This window comes from Daphnia magna, linkage group LG1 (assembly GCF_020631705.1).
Source record: "Daphnia magna isolate NIES linkage group LG1, ASM2063170v1.1, whole genome shotgun sequence".
Lineage (NCBI taxonomy): Eukaryota > Metazoa > Arthropoda > Branchiopoda > Diplostraca > Daphniidae > Daphnia > Daphnia magna.
Genome location: NC_059182.1, coordinates 18052872 through 18070089, shown reverse-complemented (window position 1 = coordinate 18070089; position 17218 = coordinate 18052872). Strand labels below are relative to the sequence as shown.

At 41.9% G+C, this 17218-nt stretch overlaps 2 protein-coding genes across 5 annotated transcripts; both read right to left on the bottom strand.

Moving 5' to 3' along the window:
* Window positions 1-23: 23 nt before the first annotated feature.
* LOC116917708 (pumilio homolog 2) lies at window positions 24-11025 on the bottom strand. 3 transcript variants are annotated; one of them, XM_032923302.2, is made up of 14 exons: window positions 10894-11025; window positions 10310-10551; window positions 10097-10243; window positions 9942-10031; window positions 8224-8344; window positions 7958-8154; window positions 7408-7852; window positions 7151-7311; window positions 4753-4930; window positions 4596-4682; window positions 2902-4502; window positions 2664-2826; window positions 2354-2562; window positions 24-2269 (listed from the first exon to the last, which is right to left on the bottom strand). In XM_032923302.2, the coding sequence occupies exons 2-14, from the start codon at window positions 10394-10396 to the stop codon at window positions 2063-2065; spliced, it is 3693 nt and encodes a 1230-aa protein (XP_032779193.2). In that variant the 5' UTR covers window positions 10397-10551; window positions 10894-11025; the 3' UTR covers window positions 24-2062. The 3 variants fall into 3 exon arrangements, with proteins under 3 accessions (XP_032779193.2, XP_032779200.2, XP_032779206.2); XM_032923309.2 differs by having other exon boundaries at window positions 10310-10410; window positions 10894-10973; XM_032923315.2 differs by lacking the exons at window positions 9942-10031; window positions 10097-10243; window positions 10310-10551; window positions 10894-11025 and adding an exon at window positions 9015-9304.
* A 91-nt stretch (window positions 11026-11116) lies between these two features.
* Window positions 11117-16918, bottom strand: LOC116917676 (long-chain fatty acid transport protein 4). 2 transcript variants are annotated; one of them, XM_032923238.2, is made up of 10 exons: window positions 16750-16918; window positions 15448-15693; window positions 15213-15363; window positions 14908-15145; window positions 14637-14848; window positions 14556-14575; window positions 14106-14307; window positions 12411-12615; window positions 11907-12346; window positions 11117-11834 (listed from the first exon to the last, which is right to left on the bottom strand). In XM_032923238.2, exons 2-10 carry the CDS (start codon window positions 15606-15608, stop codon window positions 11523-11525), a joined length of 1941 nt encoding a protein of 646 aa, XP_032779129.2. In that variant the 5' UTR covers window positions 15609-15693; window positions 16750-16918; the 3' UTR covers window positions 11117-11522. The 2 variants fall into 2 exon arrangements, with proteins under 2 accessions (XP_032779129.2, XP_032779138.2); XM_032923247.2 differs by lacking the exon at window positions 14106-14307 and adding an exon at window positions 13378-13579.
* Between the last annotated feature and the right edge of the window lie 300 nt (window positions 16919-17218).

Here is a 17218-nt window from a genome sequence, read left to right as displayed (position 1 = left end):
TTGTTGTAGAAGAAGAAATCATATCCAACGCATATACTCGGGATGTATTTTTTTTTTCAAAAATGAAAGAGGGTAAAGGTGGCTGCACGAGAGTGTGCTATTAGAGGAAATACATTGGAAGTGTTTTTCCAACCAGAATTTAATATAAAAAAATTATAAAGTTTTAAGAAAACTGTCTTTTTGATGGAGATTGAAAGAGAAAAGCATTGATTCCAGAAAAAAGAAGATTTAAGGAGGGAAGCGGATGGAAGGGGATGTCAAAGAGCGAGTTCTGGTGGGGACGATTTTTTTGTACATGAATCCTGTTTACAAAGAGGGGAAAAGAAAAGAGCACTAGTGATATTTTTTTACAGCATTTCGTAGTTTTCAATACATAACACCAGCGGTTACAAGGAAACATTCTAATAATAAAGATGGTTGAAATAAAAGCCAAAATCAGGAAATAACTGGCGCAAAGAAAGGAAGAAAAAAAGAATTGGAAGTAGGAGAAACTACACACTCAAAAAGAAAATGTCCAACATAATGGATGGTTGAGAATTAAGGGGAGAGAAGGAAAACAATTCACAAAATATTGGTCCGTGTCAGGTGAATCCACGGCTTGAGGAGCAAAGAAGGAAACCAAACAGCGTCAGCAATAGAAAAATCTACGAAGCGAACCGGCGTTCTATAACTGGAAAAAAAAAAACCTTAAGTTTGAGTGGAAGGTGAAGTGTTTGATGAATTTCAAGAAATAGCAAAACGAAAAAAAAAAAAAGACCCATTAAGGTGATGACGCGTCGTAGCGAATGAGAATGTGTGGGGGTCACACCACACATTTTGACCGCCGCACACTACGGAAATTTACAGTCGATGGATGTAGAAAATGGAGAACAGAGCATTTGATGTTTTTCCGCTGAATTTGCTTCGCTTGGTTTTGTTACGTAAAATAATGGAAAAAAGTTCGCTCTTTTTACTTTTGCCGCTGTACACTTTACAGAAAACCAAAACGTTAATTATGGATGAAAAATCCAGTTTGGGGGTCAAGTAGGAAAGGGGGGCATCGATGTCGGTCATGTCTCGCGTCAATGAAGTGGGGAAATAAGAGATTAAAAAAAAAACAAAGTAGTAAACAATGGCAAAAAGGTTTGTCTCGTTTTGCTTGATGGGCCACCTGCAATTTTTCATCGAAGGGGTGTAGAGCTCGATAGTGTTTGGGACGAAGTAAGGTAAGATGGTGATAAACCGAAAAAAAAAAAAAACCAATAAGCAAGCTACTCAGCAAAGACAAGTGGGTAAAAAGAAGTGATCAAATAAATGGGCCACCATCACACGGCAATCAAAGATGACGCCGTTAAATCTAGTGAATTGAAGTGATCGTCAGAACTAAGGAGGGAAAAAAAAATTACAACTTTTTTTTTGTTTTTTTATACTTTCGGTGGATTGACGATTCCTAAGTTTTCTCAACATAATCCATCAATACCTATCAACAATCCGGATGAAAGTTGGATAAGATGGTAAAGATAGTTGTTCCTCCGACTTTATAATGTAATATCATGCAGAGTTGGAGGATAGTGGGAGGTGCGGACCAGTCGAATGAATGAAGATAGATGGAGACGGATGAAAAAAAAAAAAAAGTTTAAAGTAAAAAAATACGAAGGGAAATTTCCTGTACAATGTACAAATGTAAGGAAAAAGCTGTACAATGTACACTACCACAACGTATGGTACAAATGGTCAGTTGAGAAATCCAAGAAGGTTTGAACGTTACTTTTTCCCCTTGACAAAACCAGAAAGAGCTTGCCCGTTTCTTTTCCCCTACCCACAAATCATTATATCCATCACTAAAAAAAAAAAAAAAAAATTGTAACAAAAAAAAAATGGGACTGGCTTCCCAATCAAAACAACAGCGCATTTTTCACGAAAAAAAAAAGGCAGAAAAAAAAAGATAATAATAAGAAAAAAAGGAAAAGAACCAAATGTTGAGAATTTTAAACCAAGATGTTTTGCTTGTTTTTTGTTTTTGTCGTTTTTTAAATAACGTAGTCGTTGGCTGCTAGTAGTGTTGGTGGTGCTATATCCGATGTTATCCGATGACTCCGTTCGACGGGGGTCCAATAGGTCCCAAATCGACGTTGTTCTTAAGGAAATACTTTTCCAGTTTGGCGAGAATGTGTTTGCCATATGTATACTTGCGGAGTGTTGAAACGTGCGGTCGGATTTTGTGCATGAGCAGTTTACGCTGCGACGGCTCGGCCACATCAATCATCTTCTGCACGACATAGTTGGCGTACTGTGAAGAGAGAGAGAGAAAGAGATAAGGCGGTTAGGCTTCAAACTGCCAGAGATAGATTTCGTCAGCTATTCCCACACGAACCTGATCCTTCATCATGGTGTGTAGGGGACTGTGCGGACTCGCGTCGTTAAAGCTGATCACTTCGTCAATCAGACTTGCTCTCTCGGATCGAGTAGCATGCGAGACGCATTTTTCCACCACGTTAGAGGCGAATTTGTGCTGCGACAGCGACAGCACCTTGCCCTTCACGGCTGTGACGATCCGCAATTTGTCCTCAGACTTGCCGTGTTCTAAATTCGAAAAAGGAAAAAAAGAAAGAAAAATATAAATTAAAATATGCATGACCGGCTTGGCATACAGGTCCCACATATTAAACTTCGCAAATCCGTACCAAGGACATGTTGGATCACATAGTTCCCGTATTGATCTTGGATCAGGGTTTCCGTGTTGTGATGCAGCTCGTTCAGTACGGGAGAGGTCTGCTCAGGGGTGCAGTGTTCCAGTATGCGCTGGATCACCCGACATCCATAAGGATGTGTCGAAAGTGAAAGGACCTATTTAGAAAAAAATAAAATTAAGAATTGAGCAAACCTAAAAGCATTGCAAAAAAAAGAAAAACGTTTCCTCACCTGTCCCTCAAAAGCATCGATAATGAACTGCAGTTGCATGGGGTCGACGCATTCAATACATTTCTGGACCACGTGGTTGCCGTTTTGATCCTTGACACATTTCAGAACGTGGCCGTCGAGTTCGCGTACAATTTCTTTCTGCTGATCAGACGGTACCGACTCCAGCGCTTTTTGAATGACGCGACAGCCGTACATTTGAAGAGCCAATGGCAGGACATGGCCTCGAATTTTCTGTGCCAGAGTGCTCTTCTGCTCTGGTGAGCCAAATTCAAAGAATTTCTGAATGACGTAATTGCCGAAGACGTCCGTCATGAGCGCGTAAGTGCCCACTATGATCTCGGTAAAGACCATCTGTTTTTCAGCCGGCGTTGCACGTTCCAATTTCTGCTGGATAAAGCGTGAGCCGTGCTGGTCTTGAGAAAATTCGACAATGTGGTTGGCAATGTCACGCAATTGCAGATTGGGGAAGCGGTTGTTCCGGAAGTCTTCCAGTAGTCTTGATCGTCCCGTCATCTTGTCGAGGCCGACACCAATGATTCCGTTGTGGGGATGTTGTGGCTGGCGGCCAGCACCTCCCATTTTGGCAAAAAGAGAGCCACCCGCCCCCGCCCCAAACAAGCCCCCTGTTCCAACGCTGCTGGGCGTGGTGGAGCCGTTCCGGAACTTCATCATCTCAGATCCTGGAGCAGCCGACATAAGTCGTCCCCCAGAAACAAAAGGACCCAAACCGAGCTGTAATCCAGAAGACGCTCCACCCATGTTTGGTGGCGGAGTCAACGAGCCAGACGATAAACCCAGCGGGCCAGGAGAAGCGGTGACGGTACCAAGGGCACCGTAATTCTGCGGCCATTTTCCTCTGCCGTATTCACCCAGCGACGGTGAGAAGGTTGACGTCGAATTTCGATCGAAGGAGTCGCGCCGTCCTTGTCCGTTGGCCAATCCAAGTGATGGTGAACCAATTGATCCTAATGCGCTATTGCCAAATCCAAGGCTATTGCTTTGTTGCAAGCCCAAAGCTCCAAAATTGCTTCCCAAACCGGAATTTTGCTGCATGTTCTGTAGGCCGCCAAGTCCTGGATTGTTGGGACCGTTGTGAGAATGCGATGTTGAAGGACCCGGAGTGTTACTGTACAAGGATTGCTGCTGGCCATTGTTGTAAATCGATGGTTGTTGTTGTTGCTGCTGTTGTTGTTGTTGCTGCTGCTGCTGCTGTTGCTGGGCCGCAGCGGACATTTGTTGTCCTTGGTTGCCCATTAGTCTCATATTACCTGAGTTAGGACCACTTGGATTTTGCAGTACCATGGGAGCAGGCGACATTAGGCGAACGGGACCATTCATGCCACCATTTCCGATACCCCTCATGTTGCCCATGACCAGCGATCCGTTTTGATCGTAATATGCAGGGATGACCTGATACTGACCAGGCTGAGGAACGGGCGGATGATCAGACAGTGAGTTCGGTGACATCGGTCGTCTCGGCTGGCCTTGTTGATGTTGACCAGGAGCTACTTGGCCGGGAGCACTGGGTCCTTGCGGAATGACACCCGGATACATGCCCCATGGTGCCATTCCATAGTATTGTGGCATCATCGCTGCGTGGCCTGTAGGAGGTGTTCATAATTAACACTGATTGCCAGGGGAAGACTACACAACTAAACTGACAAAAGTAAATATAACAAGAGACAATATCTCACCTGCAATCAAAGTTTGCATGTACGGCTCTTGATTGATTACGTATGGTGCATTTGGGTAAGCTGGGCCACCTGCTGGACCTGCAAGCCCTAAAACGCACAAAAACCATGGTTACATAATCTGACGATTTAAACGAGAATGAAATGTTTTTTTTATTACCAATTTGCTGTTGCTGGGCTGCAAGAAACTGCTGTTGGGCAAGAAGTTGGACCTGTTGGGATTGTTGATGTTGCTGTGGAGGCGGCGGAAGAGGGGGCTGCTGCTGCTGCTGTTGTTGTTGTTGCTGCTGTTGGGCTTGATGTTGTTGCTGCTGCTGGTGATGATGATGACGAAACATCTGAAAACCAATAATAAGACAAATAAATTATTGTCACCGTTTAACTAAACTAAAGCTTGAAGTATTGCGCCGAATAAACCATTAAACATTGCCAGGAGCACGCAATCTTCTCCCCTTCCTTTTTCATTCTTTTACATACATGTGGGGAGGAGGGGGGAGTGCGGGAGGAAAAGAAAAGAAAAGAAAAGAAAGGCAATCGATTGGGTCCTGTCTCTAGTCGGGCGCCATGTCTCGACGCAATCTAATTGGAAGTTGGCGAAGGAATCTTGTATTGAATTAAACGATCAGATTTATTTGTAGATCCTGCGGTTTCAACTAGGTCACTCGAAGATATTCGAAAGGCGCAACCGCTACATAAACTAACTAACAAGAAATACTCGACTGGAATAATCCATCAGGGCGGTTCTATGCATCTCATTTCTACGTAACAGGAAAACGAAACGAAAAAGAAAGAAACGAAAGTCAACAAATTCTTTTCGGGGTACACATACAGAATCTGTCATTACTCTTGAGACTGATCTCCCCTCCTCCGTCCTCTGCGGAGGAAAGCAAAACCTCAATTAGAACCGGAATAGATAGACGAATCGGTAGAAATCTTTCAACTCCAGTGCAATTTGCGATGCGACATGAACCAAAAATAAGAATAGTTTGGGCGTGGAGTCAAACCTCTTCGACATCGAACGTCTTCGGTAGAGCGATTTCATTCTTGGCGAGTCGTTTGGAACTTTTGCGTACACAACCAGACGAGTAGATGGATAAACAGAGACTTAGCAATGCCTGGGACGATTGAGACGTTCCGCCGAGTGCCGCTGGTCCTATGCCTAACATATTCGAGAACGGTGACGGCTGCGGCCACAACACTTTCATTTTTCACAGCAAGTCTTTCATCGACTGTCGCCACGACGGTGAGAGCTATCTCCTTTTCCCACCTTTTGGATTTGGCAGCAACGCAGAGAACTGAGTAGATGAGAAACCATCCACCACACCCTTTCGTACTTAAGAATTTCGACTGGGCAGAACAATCAAACACGACGATTAGGCAATGTCATGTCCATCTATTCCAACCCCTGCCAGCTTTTTGCCTGCTCAGTATTTAACCAGAAACCGCCCAGTCCGACACCGCTTATCAGTTCTTCCTTTCACACTTGCCAATGTCTTTTTTGGTCAAAACACCACAACAAGAATGTTTGTTGATAATTTCCCAGCTAAACGGAGCAATCCATTATCGTAAACAAATTATTAAATTGTTGAAGAAAAAAAAACAAAACGATTAAGTTTCTACAGACGGGTTGAAAACGCTAGTGACGTTGAACGCAAACCAACGTAAAGCGGAAAAGGAGTTAACCAGAGAGGCTAAGCGACTCGGATTGGGCCTGATGAACCTAACTACACAGAACAGTACACGCAATCACGCTAAGAACAAAATCGATAGAAAAGAACGTTTAGCCAGATTGAAAATTTGCTGAAGAGATCTCGGCGGTAGTAACTGAACGACTAGTCGTAGCCGCAACTGGTCAATTAATCGGGCAGATAGCTGTAACGGGCAACGAGCACGGAACACTGGCACACGGCCGACGGCTGGTGACTAACTGCGTGGGGCGCAGGGCAAGTTGGGAAGCCAACCACCAGTGCGTGGATTACGTTGACGGAAAAGGCGGACAAATAAAAGGAAGACAAGACAGGGAAAATAAACCAAAGCAAAAAAAAAAAAAAAAAATGTTGGTCCATCATTAGTGCAAAGAGAGCACTTGGAATGTAGCAATCAAATGAGAAGGAAAAGAGTAACTAGGACGTCGTTGTCATCGTAGTAGTTGTCGGTGACGACAACAAAACAGTTGATGAAATTAGGCCAGAATCGGCTGCTTTCGCCTAACGGTAGTCAAGCAAACAGTGGGTGGAGCTGAGAGAAGACACAAACCATATGGTGTTGACTGGCACCTCTCAATTGGCGCTAGACACCAACAAAACAAGGCAGTTACATTCAGCAAAGAAAGATTAAAGACCTTCCAAACAGATCGTAAACAGACAAAAGTTTTAAAAGATCCTACACTTCCTAATTACCCCGTCGTTTTTCAATCCGAAAATACCAACCGCTTTCGATAAACCTTTCTCAAATGTATAACTACCTAACTGAAATTCCCTGTAAATAACACTCACTCAAGCTTGCAATACTCTTCTTGCGCTGTGAAGTGGAAAACAGATGAATGAAAATAAACATACGTGAGCGTCAAAATTCTGATGGAGCATTCCTGACGATTGAGTATCCATAGTGGAAAGCACTGAGTAACTGCTGTCAAAGTGCACTCCCGGCGGCTCCATCATCACCGGTTCGTAATGGTTGTTATGTCCATCGGCTGTTCCGCTGGAAGATAGTCCCAATCCTAAAAGAATCAATAAAATATTTGGGTTTTCATTTTTTGTGCACATCTAGATTACTTTTTTCCCAAATAAAACGATATTTAGAAAAGAGCACTTACCGGGTGGTCCTCCACCATTGACAAGTCCACTCATGGGACCGATACCATTAGACATGCCTGGGCCTTGGATCGGGCCAGTCAGTGATCCTACCATAGCACTGTGAGAATTGCTAGGAGGCATACCCATCCCGTCACCAGATTTGATGGGCACCGAGTGTGTAATAGGTAAACCCGGGCTGTGATTCTTGGTCAGATCTTCTTCGGAAGGCGAAGGTTGCCTACTTCCCGGCGTCCGACTATATGCGTCTACGTTCATGTGATATGGCAGGCCATTGGACGCTGCCTCCGAGGCATATTTGAAAGCCTTTGCATCATCGTCCGAAGACAATCCGTTCGACAACATCATAGCATGTGAGTGGGGAGGACAACCATTTGTATTCCCCTCCATGTCTTGAAGAGGTGGCGACGAGGCTTTCTCCTTCTTGTCTTTATCTTCTGTCGGATTCTGTAAACAAAAGAATGTTTCCAATCAAATCAAGGACGACAATACTAGTCAAGTTGAATTATGAGGTGTAAGACAAAACGAAAAGAGAACAATAAGGAAACTTACGAGGACCAGCCCTCTCATCCGACTCTCTAGATCTTTGTTAGTAGGTGATGTGCCGAGGACGTATTCGACCATCTTGACGCCAAGTCCGCCGGTTTCAGAGGACCGCGGCGACAAAACATTGGCCACCTCGCTGCCAGGAAAGCTGCCAGAACGTCTGGGACCATGACCCATCGAGATGGGCTGTGAAACAGCATGATCTGTTCGAGAAAAAATACAACGCCCATTAAAAATAATGCAATTTACATCGATAATTTTGAACAACTAACCGATAGTTGAATTACTCCACGTCGAGTCTCTCCAAGTTTGATCACTGATGTTAAAGAGGCTGCTTTTTGTGTCTTCTTTCTGCTCTTCGACTCCCCACAACTTCTTGGCCGATGGGGCAATCTGGAATAATAAAAAGATAACAATAGATACTTTCGGTTATTAACTAAACGCTGATTAATCTAAAATGAGAAGCTAATTAATGAACAAACAATTTCATTTTTCGCATCCTCTTAAGGTACAAAATGTCAATTTTTTACGAAAGAAAGTTGATGTTCGTGGTTTCACTTTTGACAACTTGGAATACGCGGCGATGTCAAGTCTACCACTAAACAATGTCACTCAAGTCTTTGGCTGTGAAATTAAAGAATACGAAAGAAAGTGGGCGTCAAAAAAAGTAACATCACAGAGATGGCATTTTATAGATATTGTTCATATGTTCAAAAAGGTAAAAAAAGATTCAGTTTTCCGCCTTGTTCCTGAGCTTTTTGACTCTTACCATGAAATCAAGGCCTCTCGGTCGGCTGACCACAAGGCCACCTGTATGCTTTCCGTTTTGTACACTAGCCTCGAGCAACAAAGAACTAGCCATAAAATACGAAGAGAAATAAATGGAAAAGTTACAAGGTAGCTAAAATGGAAAACAGAAATCCTGACAGCCTAAAAGATGTATGCCAAATGAATTTTCGAAAAATGACATGTTGCATCAAATCTACCATTTTCTAGAAACTAAAAACCATGGCTGAACATAAGCGAGAAGAAAAAGAGAAAAACCTTGCCGTCTATAACTTACTAAGTCTGCGCTCGTGTCCTTCATGTTAGTTCGCTTAGTAGGAATCCACGGGCATTATGACAGGAGGAAGACTTTTTTAAATTTTTACACACCACACAACACGGCAAAGATCTTATTTTTGCAGCTTGCAAGAATACAGTACTCGATGATAAACTATGTGCGTGAATTTCTTTTCGATTTGTACAAAGATCTCGAAAAACGCTGAGAGTCTAGAGAGACGGCGCACAACACACGCTGAACTCAGCTAATACAAGCCACACTTGGCTGCCTCAACACACACACAGAGAGCGTCGCATTCGCATCGAACAAAAGAGTGGAGAACCTACGGCTGCAAGGCAACGCTGGAAGCACTTTCCTCTCCCCTACCTCCAAGCTCTTCCTCCTCCTCCCCTTTTCCACTCTCTTCCTCTTCCCTACTCTTTCTTTCTTTTTTCTCTCTCTCTCTTCTTTTTTTTCCATTCGGACTACCTACTCTTCACAGCAACCCCTCTTCTTGCCTGCCTACACTCGCGAAGGGAAAAAGGAAAGGTTCTGAAAATACTGTATAGGGTGGAGTACGCATGAGGGGTAAGGGAAAGAGAAAACAACACTTGAAAAAGATCCGATTCCAGCAGCCCTACGAAAGTTGATGAGGGGATTTCTACAACGTGGCGACTAACGAGAATAACAGCACCAGATGACACACGCTTTCTATTTAAAATAAAAGCATCTTTTCTTCTTTTCCCTACCTATTTGCATGTAAACTTGGCTATACTCTTAGATGTTATATAATTTTGTTTACATGGAACTACTTTGACACTGGAAATAAAGTGATGGAAAACAATGGATTCACCAACTTATGATTCTAGTACCAAAGGCTTAAAACCATGTGAGCCTAACCTCTGAAACGATTAAGAACTTCTATTGACAAAACGCTTTTAAATGTACCTGATCAAACTGGCTCCGTTGCTGGCTGTTGACTGCACTTGGTTGTGAGACTGATGCCTGTGCAGCATCATTGGCAAGACCAGGCTTGACCTGTAAAGAAGCAAATCAATAAACATCATCTCATTTGTAATTCTTGAAATAGTAATGTCAGTCACCTCTGAAATACTCTCGTCACCTAGCCATCTAGATTGATGCTTGCTGAAGGCTTGAAAATTTCCATCAGTCTGAGGTCTTTGAAAGATGTAGGATACCATGGCATCATCCTGAGAACGTGAAGATATTGGCCGAGCCATTTCTGGCACCTTTACAACAGGAAAGAAAAACATTATAGCATCAACAACAAAATACTATGGTGTTAATAAACTTACAGTTTGCAGTGGCACATGACTTCCGTTGCCCAGCATTCCGGAACAAGAAGAAGGAGTTTCTTGAGAATCACCTCCCACCCACTTCATCACACATAGAAACACTGAAAATACTTATATTTCGTAGGGAAGATATGTTACGGCCGACTATTCACATGCATTTATGTGAATCGTATCGTAATTAGTCAGTCCAATGTGTCTCCAGGACTTCTTTTTACACTTCTATGTATATGTATGTATATAATCTGGAAGAATCAAAACAAACACAATCTGAAAGACTATTTAACCGCCAATTTGACGCTCCGAGACACTCAGTTCTTTAGAAAGCTCCTCTTTTTATAAGAAAGATGTGTAAGCTAAAACTGACAATAAATGCTGATGAAATCAGTGAGACGGCTTTGTTTTGATTAGTAACGAACGCGCGTGTACACTGCATAGGAGGAGAGGACGCGTTCTAGTAGAGGGGGGGGTGACAGTTTGAAATTGTCGATCGAAATTAAAAGCCCCTATCTTTCTTTATAAAAACAGAGGAGCTTTCCCGACGCACTCAAATATCATCATTAGACATTTCCTCGTCCAAAACTTACCAGGATGCAAACGGATAAAACCACTGTACACGGCCTTTCGGTTATTTACACGGCAGGGGCAGTCACCATATAAAAAACGAGTCAGACAAGATACACAGTTCACAAAGGCGAGCGAGCGTAGTCAGGGGGCTTGTAGAAGGAAAACAAGAGACGAACGCCGACCGCGCGCGCACATTTGAAATACGTTGTGGAAGCGTGGAAAAAATAAGAATGAGAGATTGAATGAAATTTCGATGTTTTGTATTACTTATTTGTGCTTCAACATATAGTAGCATGTTCATTTAATTTCAAATTTCTCAACAATTTGCTTCGATAAATCTATGGTCCCATTTAAACTGTCACAATTCACGACTTTCAACATTTCAAAACCCCAGTAAAAATGTTGATTACCAAATTTTATTATTTTTTCCCCATCCGTTAGTGCATATATGGGCAATTTCTCCTTTCCCTGGCAGCGGATATGGTGGAAAATCCAATTCAAAATAAAATATAAAAAAATTAATCCAAATCATAATCAGAGTATGTAGCTTATTAACAGGGATTTTGACAAAGATGCATGAAAATGGCATGACATGCAGAAAAAAAAAATTACAAAAAAAAAATAAATGTCAATAATACACATGAATTTTTTAAACTCTTATTTTCCCTGACTTCAACTGCTCGTAAAGTGCACTAGTAAAGAGAACATATGATTGGCTAGTCGCATCAAAGAAGTACACCTCATCCTTAATCTTGTCCACATCAAATCCTTCTTTCTGGTAGTCGACTTTTCTCAATTTATAGGTGCCCGTTAAATCGATGACTTTGACCAGTCGTACAAATAGCGGCCGGGCATAGGACGGCAATACTTTGCTCATCCCGGTAGCCAAAACTTTCAAGTCCAGAGTCCTCTCGGGATCCAATATAGCTGCCATACCCGCACGACCTTCAGCACCCGGAACCTTCATTTGCACAGAAAAAATGTATATACACACAGAATTGAGGTAAAAGATATTGACAGATTGATCAAATACCTCGACTCCATAGACGCAACAATCTTTCAATGCAGCTACGTTGCTGATGACGGCCTCCACCTCCGACGTGCTAACATTCTCTCCACGCCAACGGAATGTGTCACCGGTGCGATCTTTAAAGAATAAGTACCCTAGCTCGTCCATTTCTAGAATGTCACCAGAGAGGAAAGCTGCGTCACCACGTTTGAAAACATCGACCGCAACTTTTTTCTTTGTGGCATTTGGATCGGCGTAACCATGAAAATCGCGAATAGGATGATTCCTAAGAATCATGCCTACAAACATGCCCGGCTCTCCAGGTTTGCAGCGGATACAAAGTCCATCCTCACCACGGATGGGCTCTCCCGTATCTTCATTCACCTTGATTAATGCGACTGGATAGACCGATGGGGCAATCATCGATACAAATCCGACAGCGCCGACACGGCCATCGAAATTGACTACAAATTTTAAAACAATCAATACATTCATTAGCTTTTCTCTGATTTTTTTGGGGTGTAATACTTATATTTGCGTTTCCTTCGGTGGCTCCGTAAAATTCAGCAATTAGTAGTTTTCTTGTGGAACTGCTGAAGCGGTTGACAAATTCTTCCCAAATTTGCGGGCGTAATCCATTTCCGAACATGAGACGAACACTGTGACTTTTGTCTTCAGGACGGGGTGGGGCGGCAAGAAGATAGCGACATGTTTCTCCGATATACTGAGCAACCTGTTAATCGGTTTTTAAAATTAAGCTTATTCAAGTTTTTATTGGAATTTCATAGTACTCATAAAATTTCAAGCCCTTCACAAAAATGAGGTACGAAGAATTGTCAAAACGAGAACAGCCGAAGTTTTTTAAGTCAAAACTCGGTTTGACAAAAACGTGCAATAGATGAAAATATGATGGTTAGCAAAAGTGTCATTCCTCAGCTTAGCCATCAATTGTATAAATATCTAGTCGATAATGAAAGCAAGATCATCCAATAGCTTAGCAAAACAGGTCCCAAACACAAGTCTCAGTAGTTCCCTTGACCTTTCAATCCAACACCTTAATAATTTTTCATTGATTCAGTATAATCAAAGAGGGAACACGCACCTTTTCAATGATGGAGTAGAACAAAGATTTTAAAGTTCGCCAGAAACGCAAAAGGACGATAAATAAAAAAACACCATAATGACACGACGGAACTACAAAAGCTTCGCCACCTTAAATACCAAGAAATATGGTCTTGGATGTCATGTGCAGGGTACATTTAGGGCGTGAATTGCGAGTCCAGATCATTTTGCTTCAACCAGTTAAAAGCATGTGGTATTAGTTCTACTTCGTTCCGTCTTTGATCAAATTTTGTCAGATTAATGAAGCAATATTAGTAAATACGTGGCGGAGTTAATCTATGATCTTATTAAAGTAGTGAAAACGAATAAGGTCAGCGAGGAAAGCGTAAGATCTCAGAAATAATGCAAATGGAGGGTGGAGAAGAAGACCAACCGTGCACTGGTGCTGAATGGCTTCCTTCCAAAAAGCCGAGGCCGAAAACTTCTTGCGCAAAACTGCTGTACAGCCGAACAAAAGGACTTGTCCAGCACCAACCATTCCACCGGCAGTGTGATACAGAGGCAGGGGGTCATACACAATGTCGTCGCACGTCATCGGGCTCATGAAGAACGTGGCGCTTACGAAGAACGTGAAACTAGAGAACCGTTGTCAATTCGGAGGGATTAGCAAATAAATGAATACGTTACTATGAATCATGCCGAACCGAAATTTAGATGAAACATGCCTTCCTCACAGGCAATTAATTGATTGCGTATTAGTTGAGTTTAACGAGGGACCCTCGCCCATTAAGTAGAGATACGGGAATGCAGAAGGGCAGTGAAGTTCACTGATCTAGGTTATTTCAGCACGTTTTTTTCCCTTCTTTTACACAGGTTTTAGAAATCGCAACTACTAAATGCATGAAAATTTGCGCGACTAAATTTATTTGGTTAGCCTAACGTCACTATCTGTCTTTGCTAAATCTAATTCGTCGAATTTATCGAAACCCTTCCCTGATTTAGATGTGCTTGGGACTCAAAGCAAAGCATGGATGATGTTGCTGTATCAAAAATGATAAAATGCTTTGCATTGATCGTTATCAAGTGCCGAGTATTAAACTTTAACTATTTTGAATTTCTACTATTTCCTTTTACGACACTCAGAATTAAACTAGATACTACCGTGCATCCGTGTTTGGTGCAATCGCTCCAAAAGTTCGTCACACTGAACTTTTTTCGCATTACTGCAGTGCAGCCAAACAGTAGAGTCATCCCGGCGCCCATGCATCCACCGGACATGTGGTATAAGGGCATAGGGACGTAGATCGTGTCTTTCTTGTTAAGACCGCAAGCATAAAAACCCCCAAATGTGGCAAATATGTAACTAGTAGCAGAGGTGGTTACCAATAAACAAAAACATAAAAATTTGATTACGCCGAGGCAAAAACTAATTCTACGAAGAATAAAATTTTGAGATATGAAAAAACATATAGAATATAAAATACGACGTTTGCTGAATAAGGAATAACTAGTCTTCAAAAGTGCAAAGACCAAGTCGAAAGTTATAGAATGGGAAAAAGGTGACTAAAATACGTGTACGTTACTATGATTAGTACGCTAATGACTACTTACCGAGAATGACGAATGACAGCCTAAAATGTATTAAAAGACAAATTATTATCACATCAATAGATTGATTATTAAAATATTTACGGCTTTTGGAAGTCCAGTAGTGCCGGACGTGTATATATACAGCATTTTGTCACCGTAATTGGCACGCTGAGGGCCAGAAAGGCGACCTGGAGAAGCCTCTTCCATTTTCATGTCGAGATTGATGCTAGAAGCGGGGATTGAAACATTGTTCTTAAAGTCAAAAGCATACTGCTTGATTGAGGAATCCAACTGATCACGTACGCCAGTAAAAGCTATAAAGTCAGAACAATTAGAGTGCTTCTTTTCAGTACAGAAGTATGAACAAACTAACCATCACAGAAATCGGCACCAAAGATGACCCCCTTGCAATCAGCAATCTGGATGCAATGCAACAGAGGCTTATCCCGAAGATTGTGGTTTAGAAGAGCAGTGACCAGGCCAGCTTTGGCAAGGCCAAGCCAGATAGCAACATATTCTGGTCTGTTATCCAACAACAAAGCAACTGTTTCGCCTGGTTGAAACCCAGCTTCTTCAAACACATGAGCTATCTTATTACTGAACTCGTCAATCTATGAAGCAAACAAAGAAGAGCATTAGGTGCACAAATGCACTTATAGAACCAGAATGAAATTTCACCTCCTTGAAAGTCCACTCTCTACCTTCGAAAACAAAGGCAATTTTGTTGGGATGTTTCTTCACATGAGTCTCAAATACCATTGGTACAGTCCAATTTTTCTTCTGGTAACTGCGTACCCTCAACAACACTTGAAGGTATCGAGTCAAACCACTGAAATTAGCAGAAACAGTTTGTTATTACTTGAGTTCACTATCATTTTGGGAAATATAAGGAATTGTGGTAAATCACACTTACGTGACATCGCGTTTGGTAGTTCGAACTATTACACTTAGATAACTGTATCCACCCATAACGGCGTAGATTGCCAGTAAGATTAAAAGGATGAGCCAAATAGGAAAATGCAGTCGGAGCCACAGCAACGAAGCAATGACACCGTAGAAAGCTCCTCGATTCATTTTTGTTTGGTGGGTAGTACTTTCAACAAAATATATTATTGCAGGAATGGTTTAACAGCAGACGTCGGCAATAAGGTTGAAGAACCTGTGAGAGAAAGTTGAAATTTGGAAAGCTATTTTGAAACACGCTAAACTAAAGAAGCACCAAAGTGTGACGTTCACAGCACGTACTACGGTTAATCACAAAACAGAAAACGAGAAAGTTTTATTTGTAAACAAAATTTCACTTGCTCTAGAGGCACGTAGCAACAACATTGTCATCAATAAATACGAATATGCTTTTAGATATGTTGGTTTCCAAAAAGGAATGCAACTTTACTACCCAATACTGTGCTTAGTTACTACTAAAAGGACGTGGGAGTCGGTGGCTAAGGGCAATCACCACAAGAGAAACTTGCGTCGAGAGGCTATCCTGTAGTGCTGCTGTTTACACCACGTGGTCTTTTGTTTACGTCGGTTTGAACTCAATGGGAAAATAAGTGGGTGCAAGTGCAACAGGTGCACCTTATCTTTTTTCAAAATGTCTTATAAAACCACCCTTCACATCACAATGTTCCCTTCTCATGTGCCCTTTGCTCAGTAAACAATATACTAGCCCCAAGACTGGATTCTGTATGCTCTTTGCTCTAAAAAGAAATGCAGCTACTATACGTTACATTAGGGTGTTCTTTGACCATTTGAATGGGGTTCTGAAAATGGTAAAACGAGGAAACTATGCTCGAAGGCCATTCAAGTGTAAAAACATAAAGGAAAAAGGGCTCGAGGGAGTGTGACAAGAAGAGAAGAAAACGGAAAATATTTGTTTTACGACTATTTGCACTTTGTTATCTATCTCAAAAAGAAGATAAGAAAGTGGTGTGATGTGGAGTAGGAAGAGATGGGAAAAACGTGATAATAATTATTTTTTAAAAAATTCTCTGGGGAGGGAATACTCGAGGCAAATGTTGGCCAACAGAGCTGGATTTTTCCGCGTCTATCCTAAGATAGGTGAAAAGAGATCTCGAACGGTCATGAAATATTCAGGACAACTTCGATTTTCAAGCTACAGAGTTGCACACATTTTCGTCCAATTACACTCCAAAAAAACGGATAACGATGAGCATTCACGAACAGACGTCACTTTTACTTTTTTTTTACTTACTCGAACTGGTCATATGTATGACTGGAATATCAGGATTCCAGTCAAAACTCTAACGAGAAGTTGGAACAGATGACCTATAACACAATGAGAGAAGAGCACGCCCTTTTCCAGTCAATGCAAACGAGGAAATAGACTTGTGGCACGAGTGCAGTATACACTATACAGACACCCTACCTCCTGGCAGCTAAGCTCTTGTTTGGTGGAAAGCATTGCCAGGTTGATTTTTTATGTCTCTCCGCTAGAGGGTTCGGCCCCGGTTTGCAAAAAGTCGGGTAACCCATGGATCTCCGCCAAATATTGTCCATTTTTGATGATCCCGATAGATTATTTTTTAAACTTAGTGTGTTGTGCTGGTTTTGGATAAATAAGGCAGGCCCGGAATATACAATTTGTAACATGAAAAACTTTAATACATGTGCAAAAAAAAAAAAAACACGAGACGATCCATATCCCACTTAACCCAAAACCC

Excerpts from the sequence above, each read along its gene's own strand:
- LOC116917676 (XM_032923238.2), bottom strand. The coding sequence starts at position 15,608 with ATGAATCGAGGAGCTTTCTACGGTGTCATTGCTTCGTTGCTGTGGCTC. Across the intron at positions 15,364-15,447 it reads ACTACCAAACGCGATGTCAC|TGGTTTGACTCGATACCTTC; the intron begins GTAAGTGTGATT and ends TGCTAATTTCAG. Across the intron at positions 11,835-11,906 it reads GTTGCGTCTATGGAGTCGAG|GTTCCGGGTGCTGAAGGTCG; the intron begins GTATTTGATCAA and ends GTGCAAATGAAG.
- LOC116917708 (XM_032923302.2), bottom strand. The coding sequence starts at position 10,396 with ATGAAGTGGGTGGGAGGTGATTCTCAAGAAACTCCTTCTTCTTGTTCC. Across the intron at positions 8,155-8,223 it reads GTGGAGTAATTCAACTATCG|ATCATGCTGTTTCACAGCCC; the intron begins GTTAGTTGTTCA and ends TTTCTCGAACAG. Across the intron at positions 4,931-7,150 it reads ATCAGAATTTTGACGCTCAC|ATGTTTCGTCATCATCATCA; the intron begins GTATGTTTATTT and ends ATTGGTTTTCAG.